Raw genomic sequence first — 14,607 nt, 5'->3', positions numbered from 1 at the left:
AAGAAGGGAAAAAAAGAGGTTGGGGGGGGGGGGGGGAGAGATGAAAAAAGGCAAGAAGAGGTAGGTCAAATAATGATAATAGAAAGAGGTCAAGATTGTACACTATGAAGAAAGGGTAGGTAGGATAAATAAAGAAGAATTGATTCCCGTTAACCGACCAGTCGGGGAAATGCAAGCGAGAAACTGCGTATGGGAGGGAACACAGATTAAAACACAAAAAAGCACAAGCGCAAGCGCAGGGCGGGATTTCGAAGCAAGATGGAAAATGGAATCACAAGAAAATGAGGAAATCTTTTGAGGAACCAAAATAATGGAAACGTTGATCATTACTCCTAAAGAAACTTTCTATGCTGTGGACTCGCCATCCTTCGACGGGGTTTTTGAGGGACGACGCTCAGCGGCCGCGGGCTGCGACTTGGTGAGCATGGGGGAGGTGGGGTTTGATGGCGGCGAGGTCGCCATGTTATCCCGGTCTTCGAGAGCGGCGAGAGCACTAAGAACTAGATATTAGTATGGGATGGAGTCGAGAATGGGAGTGGGTGCGTACCTGAAAGCGTTCATGGACGAGGTGTCCTTGTCTTCCTTCTTGCCGGCAGGAGGAGTGCCAGTGCGGCTGCTAGCAGCGCTGTCGTCACTGCCGCGAACCAGATTGCCTCCGGGACCGAGGTTCTTGCGGCCGCTGTTGGTGCGAGAGCCTCCTGCTAGCAGGCTGGAGGGACCGAATGACATGGGCTGGTTGGTGTTGCGAGTCGCGCGCAGACGGCGGAGATCATCGCTGCCGACCTTGCTAGAGGCGTAGTCGGGGGGAGGGGCTTGGTTGTTGTAGCTGAAGCCGCGGGCATCACCACGGCCCATCTGCATGCGGCCACCACCTCCACGGTTGCTGTTCTGGCGCTGGCGCTCGGCCTCGGCGGCTTGAGCGGCACGGGCAGCAGCCTCGCGAATCTCGTGGATGGTCTGGGGACCCTTGTCGGCCCCCTTGGAGTTCCAACGTGCAGAACGGAGATCAATGATATCCTGGAAAGTGAGTTAGTTTGAATGATACCATAGCTGAAATTTGCACTTACCAGCAGCATGAATCGGAGACGGCTGGGCAGGTTGGGAGTCTCAACCATGAGGTTGATGCGAGCAAAGTAAGCATCCATCATGGCGGGGCCCTTCTCGGAAGCATCGAGACTGGCACCAATGGTGCGGAGCAGACTGGTCAAACTTTCAACCTCGGCCTCATCGGGAATACCCTCGTAGTCAACAAGCTTCTTAACACACTCGTGCATGATACGCTCTGTCAACATGCCGAGCTTGTAAAGCTCACCGATGAACTTGACGAGACCAAGACCACGACGCTTAGCGGCAGCGGCAATGTAGTACTCGTCGGACATCATAGCAATCTCCTCGGTAACACCCTCGGGCTTGGGAGGCAAGTTGACCTTCCAACCACGCTCGAACTCCTCTTGACAACGGTTGAGCAGGTACTTGCGGAAGAGACTGCCACCAGCAACAACGTTGCCAGCCTTGTCGCGGATGTTCTCGTCCTTGATCTCAGCGCTCATGCTCTCGAGCATGCTCTTACAGAACTTGGCGTACATAGGGGCCCAGTGGGCTTCGTCAGTAGCCTTCTCGAAGGTGAGCTGAATGACCTGGCGCAGAGTGCGGCCATCAGACTCATCCTTGGACTGTGAAACAATTTCGAGGATCTGGCCGGCGATACGGTCGAACTTTTCGGGGGTCATCTTGTTAAGAGCAGCCTTGACCTTACGCTGCACAACATCGGGAGCCAAGTAGCCTTCGCCACCGGGGGCGGGACCAGCAGCAGTCTGTCCGACACTGCGAGGCTTCCAGCCGGAGGCGGAGGTAGTGATAGCCTTGAGGTCCATACCAGCGGTGAGAGGCATGGTCTTGTTCTGCTCGTGCTCGCTCTTGCCGCCGTGCTTGGGGCCGCCGGCCTTGCTGCCTTGGCGGGGACCCTTGCTGTTGTTGCTACCACGAGCAGCAACGCCGCTACCAGTGCGAATGCTTCCGGGGCCGTTGAGGCCAGGACGAGAGCCAGGGAAGGGTCCGAAGCTGGAGGATCCACGGTTACCCATTCCGGGGCCACCCATGGGGGGCATACCACCAGATCTGGGGACAGTGCCGAAAGTACCCATAGGGAAGTTACCAATGCCACCACGGGAGTTAGCACGGCTACCACCCATGCTGGGAGTGCGAGCGGACGGAGTGCGAGAAGAAGCGTCATTGTCACCGACTGTTTCGCGAATGCGCAAGTCCCAGTCGACGGAGATCTTGTCCTTGAAGATAGCCTGGAACTGAATCAAGAAGTCCCGGTCGTAGTGGAAGCGACGGCCAGGGGGAGAAGCAGCATTCAGAGCAGGGTTGGGAGGAGTGATAGATGAAGGGTAGGTAACCTTGCTGAGGTCGTCCAGGAACTTGGCGTTCTGCAGAGACTTCATGCCAGGAGTGGGCTGCAGGGGCTCAGTGGGCTTGGGGGTATCAAGCTTGAGGCCAGCAGGTTTCTTAGCACCCGTGGGCTTGGCAGGGGGACCCATGTCAGAGACAGGGGTGGCGGTACCACTGTCAGCGGGAGTGGATGACTCGGTAGCACCATATCCACCCTTCTTGAGCGATGCAAATGCGTCCTTGTCACCGGACTCGCTTTCTCCCTGGGCGCGAGCGTTCTCACGGGCAATCTCACGAGCCTCGGCCTCAGCCTCAGCCTTCTTCATGTTAGCCTCGTAGTTCTCACGTTCCTCACGCTCCTTGCGCTCAGCTTCGTCCTTCTTGGCCTGCTTGGCACGGTAGTAGTCTTCCTCAGCAGCACGCTCCTTGGCCTCAATTTCGGCCATCTCGCGCTCAATGGCGTCAAAGTCAATTTCGTCGTCATCGGCGGGAGCGGGAGCAGGGGCAGAGGTGGGAGCAGGGGCCTTCTTGGGCTCCTCGACGACCTTCTTGGGCTCCTCAGCAGCCTTGTCCTTGATACTCAGGTCCTCAATGGCGGCGCGAGCAGCCTCGGTCTCGTCCTCCTTCTTGGGCTTGGACTCGGCTTCGGTAGTCTTGCGAGCAGCCTCATCGGCCAGACGCTTCTGGTCAGCCTCATCTTGCTGAATCTTGAGACGAACGGCGTTCTTCAACTCCTGCTTCTTCTCCTCATCGGTCTTGGCAGCGTTGGCCTTGCTGTCGGAACGGTTGTGCTCAGAGGCGCTGGCAGTTCGTGGGGGAGGAGTAGCTGTGGGAGGGGGAGTGAATTTCACGGGAGACGGAGTAGCACGTGCGGGGGATGCAGGGTTCTTTTCGAAGGTCTTGACGACACCACTGCCAGGGTCTTTGATGACAATGGGGCTCTTCTTGGCGGGAATGATAAAGTGAGGCTTGGGGGCGGGGCTGTTTGAGGTACGGCTGGCGTTGTGGGAGTGGCCAGAAGCAGCGGGGCCGGTGGGTGCCGAGTTGTGGCCGCTGAGGCTCGATCCTGGACGGTCAGTAGACATAGATGGCTCACGCGAGAGAGCAGGTGCCTGAGGGCCACCAGGGAATTGGGCGCCCATCGGGTTGGGGAACTGTGCTTGAGGGTTGAAGGGCATGCCGGGACGAGGTTGAGGCGATGGGGGCATGTAGTATCCGCCATTGTAGTAACCATAGTTCGGGTCATAGGTGCCTGGGTAAGCCTTCATCATAGTTAGAATCTGTTCAAACTGGCCGCTTTCCGGCGCAAGGTCCACAGGAAAATCCGAGGTAAAGGGTTTGTTTTGTTTCTTTTTTTGGTGATTGCCACGCCGGGCGAGAGTTTGGCAGGAATTAAAAGCAGAAGAAGAAGGGGGTCTCACAGCTTGAGGGTGGGGGTAACCGTAGGCGCCGGGAGGCATCTGGCCATGGGCCATGGGGACCGGGTTCATCTGGGGAGTCGTAGGGTTCACGTTCGCCAGGGCAGGGCTGCGGTTGGCCTGGTGTGGCGAGTTAGGGTAACCCATAGGGCGACTCTGGTTGCCATGGAACTGAGGGCCCATGTTGGGACCGCCCCGCGGCTGATTGGGAGGCTGGCGGAAACCGGGGTTAGGCGAGTAGGGAATCTGCTGTCCCTGGTAGCCTGACTGGGAGTATCCACGACCGCGGCCGCCCTGGTGAGGATAACCAGAACGTCCGGGAGCGTTGCCCACGTTGCTCATATCGCTGTGGGTAGATTGAGACGATTCGCGACGCAGGTGTTGGGAACCGTGAGCGAGGGCGGCCTGTCAAAATTCGCCGTGTGAGCAAAGGGATCGGACTTCAGAGACCCGGAAAAGTGGCGCACGTAAAAAACGCCACATATCATGTACGAAGTCAGGGGATAAAAAAACGATATTGTAATACTTACGTTGGCATCGCCTGATTCTCCAAAGCTGCCAAAGTTAGGCACGTTGCCTTGCGCCTGGTATGTCGATGGTGGAGGTCGTCCACCGCTGGATGCAGGCTGAGGAATGGGCGATGGGGAGGTCTGAGGAGATGTCACCCGAGGGTTCGCAGAGGGAGCACTCAGACCACCCTGGGCTGGGTTGGATGCAGGCACAGCGGGAGCGCCCATGTTGGGAGAGCTCTGCTGGTTTGCGAATCCAAACTGAAGGCTGTTGGGACGACTGGCGGCGCCGTTGGGCATCTGTCCGGAGGTACCCGCGGAGGAAATAGTCACAGAGGGCTTGCGAGAGTGATCGCCCTGGGAAGCTGGAGCAGTCGGGGCGCCATTGACAATGGTCACGCCCGAGGCCTGTTGGTTTTGCATGGGTTTGCCGTTCACAGGAGAGACGGAACTCGACTTCCCATGTTGCGCGGAACCGCTCACGGTGGCTGAAGCGGCGGATGAATCCGTCGCGGACTTCTTGGTTGCGTTGGCGTAGGACTTGGGCGCCTGGTTGGAGGCAGGGGTTGCGGGCTGGGTCGAAGCGGAGGTCGCGGTGCTCTGTGCTTGTCCCGACTGAGGAGGGTTCGAGGTCATTAGACAGGTGGTGTCCTTAACGCGCGAAGGGAGCGAGGTGTCTTTTTCGAGGGGAGAGACGAGGTGATGTCAAGGCGCGGAACGTGACAAGGCCACATCCAAACCTGGGATGTCTGCACACACAGTCAAAGGGATGAAATCGTAAAAAAAGAAGGGATGAAAGATCCCAGATGCAATGAAGACCAGGTACGCAGCAAATGAAGCAGCGTTTTGGTCGACAAGGCGGGTAGTTGATGATTTGATTTTTCTCAAATGGGTGGGTGAAGGAAAAAGTCGTTTCGGTGGAAAAAAATTCGGGGTTTGTGGAGGAACACGAAAGGGTAAAGTCGCGACTACGAACGAGTCAGGCTCAACTCACGTCAAAGTAACGATTTCAATGTGTGATTCTTTCGAGAGTCTAGTGTGATTATTGTAATCAAAAGTATTGTTGGATTCGGAATTTCCAAGAAGAATGCTATGTATTCTGTGTATCTACTTCCGCCACCATGACATCGCCTATACAAAGAAATCAAGTCGCGAGCAAATGACGGAACAACATTACTCAAGGAGAGACCAAATGTGCAGAACAATACTACGTCTGGTATGTCAAAGGTTCTGTTGTACTATTATATTCAATACATAGGCTTATACAGTGGATAACCAGTGGTACTTTTGTCTTTGGTCTTTGGTCTTGGTCCTTGATCCTCGGTCTCTTTTGTGAATGTGCTTTCAATAACATTCCGTAGCTGTGTTCCTAGCCTCCTGTACTATATAGACTGTTCACTCCCTATACTAATACTATTTTGCGGAAGAGCAAATGACCAGAACCTGCCAACTTTCAAGCATCTCGCCTGTCTTGGCAGCACGTGACCCATACATCTACAAGTTCTCTTCTGCGAGGGGCATGAGTCACTCCTTTAATTAGTGCTTATTCTCCGAGACTACGATGAGATCATGAGGCTCTATTGTTGTCAAGTGAATGGAAATCTCCAGGTGTGGTAACATTACCCTCAATATAGCGGGCGGCACATGAAGCTATCCGTTATAGAGAATGGAACCATGGTAATAAGTTGAAATATGTCACCGAATTATTCTGTTCCGAAATTCCTGGCCATATGATGATCGGGGAAGAAAAGACCTCCATATGTCTGAATAGTCACCAGGCAGCAACGCTTAATCACATCTCGGTAATAGTATGGGAGCAGCCTTCTGCGCTCAACGGTACGCTTTGAAGATATGATCTTCCTTATATATACCATATTGCAGAAGTATTCCTCCGATTTAAGATAGAATTTGAGGTAAAGAAAGAAGGTTTCAGCGCGCACATCATGTCGTCGGATACCCATGGATTAAGCATTCAACTATATACATATTGGCCCACTTCTATTTCCAGGAGATGTAAAGTTTTACCTTGAAAATGAGCTATGACAATCCGACCTTCCCTAGAGAAACCTTCTATAACTAGACGTTAAAATACGCCCTTAGCACTTCAGCGGATTTGGAGGGATGGAGCTTAGAACCTTCACAGATTCATACAGTACGCGTGAGAGTAAGCAATTGAGCCTCGGTCGTATCTATAAGAACGTTAGCAAGTTAGGAAACTTCTCAGCTCAACAAATTGTCCTACTGGTGATGTTCATTATGTGACATGTAGTAGAGGATGTACGGTTCTGAGTTCCCTCCGGATCATATGGATGAACAGCGAGCAAGCAATTTGAGCAGATGTACAAGGCGTGAATGATTCATGACTGATGAAGCATTAGATGGTCTTGGGATTTCATAGAAGGACCTTGAAGCGATTTGAGCTGTCTCTTGCATTGTTTTTGCCATACTCTGGCCTCACCTTCGATGCCTTTTGTACCCGTTTCCGAATGTTTCGGGTAAACCTTATAGACCATATACATATGTAGAGGTAGAGATGTGGGAAGACTTATGTCCTATTGCTGTGTCCTTTTATAGAAGGATTAGTAACTTACTTCCAAGATAACTATCAAGTTATACAACAGCAAACATCAAATATCACACACAAGAATTACTCCGCCCATCTAACATATAATCCAGATTCAGTTCAAGTTCGATTCAATAGTCGATATTCAGCAAGGTAAGCCATACAGGTCCTGCATTTCCCAGCATTCCAGCAAAAGCAAAGCACCGGGTTCTATTTTTGGGTTGTGGGGATTCTACTCTATTCCCTAGAAAGAGTGAAAACCCCCCCCTAATAAGCAGATCAAGATCGATCATAGCCTGTTGCGCGCGAACGAGAAATCTCGTCGATAGCTCGGGCAGCGAAATCACTTCCAGAAGAACCAGCGGAGTCCTGCTCGTTACCGAACCAGCCCGATGTCCATCCACCGCTGGTCTTTCGGGCCGTGTGGGTACCTGGTTCCTCGTTATCGACTACTTCGAAGGAGTTGTCGCTGCGGTTCTTACGCAGGGGCACGCCGTAGGCGAGATCGTCTGGCTCGGGTACATCCAGGTTGCTGCTCTGTTCCTCGCGGGTCAGGGTTGACCGGAGGTGATCCAGCAGCTCGCGCTGTGAGGAAATGAAGTGTGCCTTCTCAGCTCCGGACATGGAGGACAACTGTCGCTGGAGCAAATTGCCGCTGGCGGACAGTTCTTCTTCCCGCGCTTCGCGAGACTTGCCGGAAGCTACCGAGCCCACGGCAGAGCTGAGGACTGAGTACCAGTCATTGTTGGCGGAAGCTCCGGCAGTGGGAATGTTGAAGCGTGACAAGAGGGACTGAGCGTAGGAGGCGGCATTTGGCTGGGGCGGTGTGGATGGACGCTGCGGGGGAAGACCGAGGACCTTCTCTCGGATCAAATCGATCGCTTGGTAGAAGTACTGGAGGCCCAGGGCCTTGGCGCGTTCATGGGTGCGGCCGATGATGTCTTCGATCTCCCGCTCGTGGTGTGTCAAAAACGGATCCACGTAATCCTGGTATAGCAAGCGAGCCCCTTGCGTCTGGGGGAGGACAAGATAAGAGAGGAAACATAGGCGGATCCAGCTATAGAAGGGGAACCTGGGAGTCGTTCATAATCAGCTTGGGATTTCGGAATGGGTTGGAGTGGGGAATGTACCATCCGATGATGAATACTGTCCAGGATTCTGCCAGGAGAATGACGGAGAGCACCACCCAGTACATCAGCCATGGTGCCAGTTGTGAGGGGTCGGATGATCGGAGGGCTTTGTAGGAAGCGAACACCGGGAAGAGGATCGTGATGACCGAGCTAAACGATAGATCTGCGTTAGATTGCTGTCGGACCCATCTTTTGGATAGGAACTCTTGAGGTATAGGCACTCACGACATCAAATCCGCGAAAATTCCGAACATGGTGGGCGATGTGTGAGGAATTCACTCTCCAGGAGAGAAACCACAGCGTTATTGGAGAAGCTGCACTATCGTTTTCAGCCCCACTGTCTCAGGAGGGCAGAGGGTACAATAAAAAATGGGGCTCAGAGAACAGGCAACAACAAAGACAGCGGCCGGCCGCTGAATGATGGTGAGAGACGAGGGCAAGAGACGAGGTGAAGCCAAGAAGGCGGGAAGACATCAAAAGAATCACACTATGACGACTGCATGTCAGCTGGATAGTCGGGAGCTGTACCTAGGTAGCACCGTACATATATATTCCGCCTTGTTTTTCTAGATCAGAACTTGCATTTGCCCTCATATTTATCTACAGTTTCTATACTCTTTTTGAAATATACTATATATAATCATAAAGGCCATCAACTGTTGTGATTTCCCCGATCCCCGCTCTCCCGTCTCATTCCCACCCCACATCTGCTACAATGTGCATCGCATTGATCTCAACGGCGCATCCTGCATACTCATTGATCGTGATCAACAACAGAGATGTAAGATATCTCGCTTGAATCCTCGAATAAATCTGACTGATCTAGGAATTTCTGCATCGCCCTACGTCATCTCCAGACTGGTGGCCGGAGCCCTCCTCGCACGTCCTCGGCTCACGCGACCTAGCCAGATCTACACATGGAACCTGGATGGGGGTCACAAAACATGGCAAAATCGCTGTACTCACCAACTACCGCGAAGACAAAGCCAGCGAAGCCATCGGTGTCTACAGTCGTGGTTTGATTGTCAACAGCTGGTTGACCGGACCGATAGACAAGCAAGCTACTCGGGAATTCGTCCAAGCCATAGTTGCCAGCCCTGAAGCCAAGCAAGTGGGTGGATTCAGCCTGGTCTGTGGACATATTAATGAACCGCTGGCCATCGTGTCCAACCGCTCATCCGACATGGATCATATCACATGGGTTGCCACAGAGGAAAACCAAACTCGTGGGCTCAGCAATACCAGCTTTGATGATAGATCCTGGCCCAAGATTCTTGATGGAGAGAGACTGATGGAAGCTGCAATCCAGGATCATGTCTCAACCCAAACGGAGGATGAGGATGCCTTGATTGAGCAGTTACTACACGTTCTCAGCACTGATACGTTACCACGGCTTTCACAGGGCGAAACGCTCGATACATATATCAATCATCTGCGCAAAAGCATTTTCATTCCCATCATCGGAGATACAAACGACCATGAAAAAGCTGCAGGCACTCCAGCAAACGGAACCCTGGACCAAAGCTTCATGTCTGGAGCTTATGGAACCCAGAAACAGACTGTCCTTTTGGCACGACCGGACGGGCGAGTGAGATACTTTGAAAGGACGTTGTATGATAACGATGCTAAGGCTATACCGTTGGGAGAAGGCGATCATTCCTTTGAGTTTACCATTCAGTAGCACTTAGATATCAATATGATACCAGAAGCACGCCTTGCAACCCTACCACTTCATATTTTCGCAGTTCGCCAACCCTTTGAATATTATCACACGTACTTTGTACATGTACAGGTAAAAGCCATAGCCCGTAACCCGTAACCAGTGCCCCACATGTGCTTGACCAAACACCAAAGCTTCCGTCAGTCGGTTTGGCCTCCCAAAAGGCGGTCTGATACTGCCAAAGAAAAGGGTATATCATGTCATTAAGACACTGTTTCTTCGCCCTACGGGGCATTTGGTCAAATGAAAATATACAGAGAAGATTAGCATGGCCCCTGCACTAAGGATGACACGCTCAATCAAAGAGAAGCTACCAGTTTTTTTTTCTTTACGGAAGCTTTTTCGAGGTTATTCACAATCTGTCTATGGGTCCCCATATTGCCTAATTAGGAAAGGGGCTGGTTCTGAGGGCGCGACCGACGTTCGAACGCGACAGTGGCCAATTATTTCCACATGTGCCTCCCATGTGGGCGATCAATTAATGTTACAAGGAATGGGATTATGTCAAGAGTAACCACCACTTTACGACCTTGATGCTTTTTTTCGAGAAAACACACACGCCTGCGTATGGGGTCGCGTTCGAACGCGACAAGGGCCGATTATTTTGCACATATCAGCCTTTGAGACTTGATGCTGGGTTATTTAATTTAGAAAACCAAGCACCAAAATATGATATCCAAATCTAAAAGTCCCGAAAGTTCTGTGGTGTAGTGGGCTGACCTGCAGCCCTTGTTTATCCTTCGACTTCGACCCTTTCTTTTGTCATTCCTCCACATCAATTCCATCAAGTTTCTCTAGGCTGATACATTAATGTTCAGGTATCTCATTTTGCTCTCTCATTCGAAAAGGAACCTCCGAGTCTCTTTGGGCAAATTATGCCGGTTTATAACGGCCATACTAACCGCCCCGTCGTGTTTCATCTTGAGCAATCGCTCATTTAGCCGGTGCCTCGATCTCGGCCCTCACCCCAAATTGGTATAGCTGATTCTAGAAGTGTATCAGAGTAATATCGATTTGATTACTTTTCTTTGACGGTGAGACTGGTGCAAATTAACTATCAGGAAACTAACCCTGACTGCTGCAGCCACTCATCTCCACCCCCGTCCTCATCGTCATATGAACGGCCACGCCATAAAGCCAATTTCCGCTATACTGGATCTACCCTAAGCTAGATTGACCTATGCACTAGTCTAAACCGTTTCTGGCCGTTCGTGCTGGAACCGTGACCCCTGGGCAATGTGAACCATCAGCTTGTTTCTCCGGTGGTGGAGAAATTCTTCCTGTATCCGGGATATTCACTATGGAACTCAAAGTTAGCCTCCACCGGGATACCGGTCATCACCAAGCCGAGTATCGTCTGAGTGGCTACATTGAAAGTCTCGAACCATGTGCCCACTTTCGTGCCGGAGGTCCTGCTGGTCTGCGCTAAGCGCAGCTTGACAACGCCGAGCACACTTATGGGGCCACAGGACTATAAAACAGACGGCTTCCGGGGTCTTGTCTGCTGTTCATCCAAATTCTTCAAGACTGGCTTCTTGACATTCATTCTTTTTTGTTCGCATTTTTACATTCTCTTTCGTCAAACTCGACTGTCATTCTCTTATACATTTCAAAATGAAGTTCACCAACATTGTTCTCGCTGCCAGCGCCGCAAGCCTGGCTGCTGCTTACCCCCGTGGACGTGACGTTTCCCCCGCAAAGCAGAGCATCAAGAAGCGCGGCACCGGCTTCAAGTGGGTTGGTGTCAGCGAGTCTGGTGCTGAGTTCGGCGAGGGTAACGTCCCCGGTACTCTTGGATCGGACTACACCTGGCCCGAGACCTCCCAGATCAAGATCCTCAGAGATGCCGGCATGAACGTCTTCCGTGTTCCTTTCTTGATGGAGCGTCTGGTCCCCTCCAGCATGACCGGCACCACCGATGCTACTTACCTGGCTGCCTTGAAGAAGACTGTAGAGTTCATCACTGACAGCGGTGCCTATGCGGTCCTTGACCCTCATAATTACGGAAGATAGTAAGTTACATCGGACAGGAAAGATGCTATACATACTGACATTTAATCTCCAGCTCTGGCAGTATCATTTCGTCTACCGACAACTTCAAGGCTTGGTGGAAGACCGTTGCTACCGTGTTCGCTGACAACGAGAAGGTCATCTTCGACACCAGTAAGATCAATAACTCTTTGCAGAATCGGTAAAAAACCTAACAGTCCTCTCCCATAGACAACGAGTACCACGACATGGACCAGACTCTTGTTCTGAACCTGAACCAGGCTGCCATCAACGGTATCCGTGCTGCCGGTGCCACCAGCCAGTACATCTTCGTTGAGGGTAACGCCTGGACTGGTGCCTGGTCGTGGACTGACAACAACGACAACCTGAAGGACCTCACAGATTCCGAGGATAAGATCATCTACGAGATGCACCAGTACCTCGACTCTGACAGCTCCGGTACCTCTGAGACCTGCGTCAGCAGCACCATCGGAAAGGAGCGTATCCAGGCTGCCACTGAGTGGCTCCAGTCCAACGGCAAGAAGGGCTTCATCGGAGAGTTTGCCGGTGGTGTCAACAGCGACTGTGAGGCCGCTGTTGAGGGCATGCTCTCCTACATGTCCGACAACAGCGACGTCTGGATGGGTGCTGAGTGGTGGTCCGCTGGTCCCTGGTGGCACAGCTACATGTACAGCTTGGAGCCTTCCGATGGCCCTGCTTATTCCACCTACCTCCCCATTCTTGAGAAGTACTTCGTCTCCTCCGACTCTGCTTCCACCTCCTCTGCTTCTTCCTCCTCGTCCTCCTCCTCGTCCTCCACCTCCTCCACCTCCTCCACCAAGACCGCCGCCCAGACCTCCACCACTACCGTCGCTGCCATCGAGGTCACCAGCACCCCCAACAGCCAGGTCGAGGCCATCTCCACCGCCGTCGAGTCCACTAGCTCTGCTGCCCCCGCCGTCTGCGCCGCTTCTACCTCCACCGCTGCTCCCGCTCCCGCCGCTACCACCGTCACCTCCATCCCCGTTGACGTCCACGTTCCCACCTACGCCCCTACCACTCTTGCCACCATTACCTCCGCCGCTCAGAGCACCTCTAGCGCCTCTGCCAGCGGAGGTGTCGTCAAGCACTACTTCCAGTGTGGTGGTATCAACTACACTGGCGCCACTACCTGCGAGACCGGCACCACCTGTGTCAAGCAGAACCCTTACTACTACCAGTGCGTTTAAATGAGTCCATTTCTTCTAGAAATGTATAAGCGTACGGATAAAATTGGGCTTGCAGATCTTTTTTTGGGTTGACCCTTGTATACTTTCTCTTCACATCTTTTCTTCACTTCTACTATATAAATTCATTTGGACATTTACTTTTACATCATATCTCCATTTATGTGTACTCGCAAGATAAAATTATATAGCCGAGATGCCCTCTAATCCGGACCGAAGATATGTATACGATAGCCTGTCGAAGAATAACCATATTACCCGAGGCGGTTCTTCATTTCGGATAGTAGAAAATCTATTTGCTTATTCTACGTCAATAGAAATCGTATCCCTTCCACCAAATCCCGCTGCCAGCTCTTGGAGACATCAAGATCAGGACAAGTCGTCCAAAACCCATGTGGCAACCCTGGATAAACATACAACTTAGTATCAATACCTTCTTCCTTAAGCAGCTGTTCAAGTAGCAAAGCCTCATCCCGCCGCGGATCCCATCCACAAACAAAGAACGCAACCTTCTGAGCTAGATTGGCATGCGAATCAAAGAGCAAAGGTGATAGCCGCTTATCTTCTGGTGGCGCGCCGTATTTAGCTGAAAGGAAACCCGGATTAGTGTTCGCCAACCTATACAACCATCGACGAATCCAAGATGGATGCCTCACCAGAAAAATAATCAATAGACTTCCTCGTCAGCCCAGGTGCATCGTTGACCTCATCCACACTCAAAATACGATGTAAGTATTTCGCTGGACGGGCATCTGGATGGCAAAAGCTTCCTGCTAGAAATAACAGCCCCGTCAATGACGGCGAAAGTCCCTCTTCAACGGCGAGATGGGCGATTCCGGCTGTGAAATTTGCTCCGGCGGATGTTCCACCTAATAGGAAGCCTTTTCGTAGATTTATTGGGAAGTGACTGGATCCTTCTTTCGCGGCCTGTAGATTTATATGAGTGAGCTTGTCAGCTGGTTTTCTGTCCCACTTTGTTTTCAAATACATCTCAAACCAATGCGTACAAGTTAACAATACTCCATTACTTACCCAGCGAACAACATCAAAACAATCTTCAAAACCAACCGGGAACTTATTCTCCGGAGCAAGACGGTACTCGACGTTGAGTACTAGGAGGGGAAGGTTCGCTGCCAGTACGCGGCACGAGCCATGGTCTGTCTCTAGACTACCTGTTACGAAACCACCGCCGTGGAGATAGATGAGCAGAGGTAAATCTTTCTGGTCGGACGTTTTGTAGGACCGGATACAGATCGGGTGGCCGTCTCGTGCGGGGATATGGAACTCCTCGATGTCTAGGTTTGCTTGGGGTGCTATTGGGAGGTGGTCGCGGGTCATGGGAAGTCGGCGGGTATTTGGTGGGAGGTTGTTTGGGAACTTTGGACATGGTTAGTTAGCTATGGAGGTAGAATGTAGGGGTGGGAGGGGAGGTATGATGTACGTCAGCCCATTGGGGATGGGCTATTGCTAGGTCTCTATACTCTGCCATGATCAGAGGGTGATGCAATCTGGATTGGGGAGATAAGGTAAAGGATGTAAGGGCTCGAGGTTTATTTAAGAGTTTGGGACAGGCAATCAGATCAGATCTAATCAGATGAAGATCCCGAGGTCCGACATGACACCACTTTCCTATTCGGGGCCACGGAACGCTAAGAGTT

General features: G+C 51.9%; 5 protein-coding genes across 5 annotated transcripts; 2 read left to right on the top strand and 3 right to left on the bottom strand.

Moving 5' to 3' along the window:
* Window positions 1-338: 338 nt before the first annotated feature.
* N7508_000517 (putative eukaryotic translation initiation factor subunit eIF-4F) lies at window positions 339-4,957 on the bottom strand (the record flags this gene model as incomplete). The annotated part of the gene is made up of 4 exons (XM_058458602.1): window positions 339-493; window positions 548-1,017; window positions 1,068-4,217; window positions 4,343-4,957. 4 exons carry the CDS (start codon window positions 4,955-4,957, stop codon window positions 346-348), a joined length of 4,383 nt encoding a protein of 1,460 aa, XP_058324824.1. The 3' UTR covers window positions 339-345.
* Window positions 4,958-7,163: 2,206 nt separating this feature from the next.
* On the bottom strand, window positions 7,164-8,268 carry N7508_000516 (HVA22/TB2/DP1 family protein; the record flags this gene model as incomplete). The annotated part of the gene is made up of 3 exons (XM_058458601.1): window positions 7,164-7,956; window positions 8,015-8,164; window positions 8,240-8,268. 3 exons carry the CDS (start codon window positions 8,266-8,268, stop codon window positions 7,164-7,166), a joined length of 972 nt encoding a protein of 323 aa, XP_058324823.1.
* Window positions 8,269-8,729: 461 nt separating this feature from the next.
* On the top strand, window positions 8,730-9,695 carry N7508_000515 (NRDE family protein; the record flags this gene model as incomplete). Its single annotated transcript, XM_058458600.1, has 2 exons — window positions 8,730-8,795; window positions 8,841-9,695. 2 exons carry the CDS (start codon window positions 8,730-8,732, stop codon window positions 9,693-9,695), a joined length of 921 nt encoding a protein of 306 aa, XP_058324822.1.
* Window positions 9,696-11,348: 1,653 nt separating this feature from the next.
* egl3 (putative extracellular endoglucanase/cellulase) lies at window positions 11,349-12,952 on the top strand (the record flags this gene model as incomplete). Its single annotated transcript, XM_058458599.1, has 3 exons — window positions 11,349-11,746; window positions 11,800-11,897; window positions 11,955-12,952. 3 exons carry the CDS (start codon window positions 11,349-11,351, stop codon window positions 12,950-12,952), a joined length of 1,494 nt encoding a protein of 497 aa, XP_058324821.1.
* A 307-nt stretch (window positions 12,953-13,259) lies between these two features.
* On the bottom strand, window positions 13,260-14,438 carry N7508_000513 (Alpha/Beta hydrolase protein; the record flags this gene model as incomplete). The annotated part of the gene is made up of 5 exons (XM_058458598.1): window positions 13,260-13,302; window positions 13,367-13,535; window positions 13,606-13,876; window positions 13,982-14,326; window positions 14,391-14,438. The coding sequence occupies 5 exons, from the start codon at window positions 14,436-14,438 to the stop codon at window positions 13,260-13,262; spliced, it is 876 nt and encodes a 291-aa protein (XP_058324820.1).
* Between the last annotated feature and the right edge of the window lie 169 nt (window positions 14,439-14,607).

This window comes from Penicillium antarcticum (assembly GCF_028974205.1).
Source record: "Penicillium antarcticum strain IBT 31339 chromosome Unknown utg000001l_segment0_segment0, whole genome shotgun sequence".
Classification (NCBI taxonomy): domain Eukaryota; kingdom Fungi; phylum Ascomycota; class Eurotiomycetes; order Eurotiales; family Aspergillaceae; genus Penicillium; species Penicillium antarcticum.
Note: the sequence above shows the minus strand (reverse complement) of the source record. Positions and strands in the feature narration are given on the sequence as shown.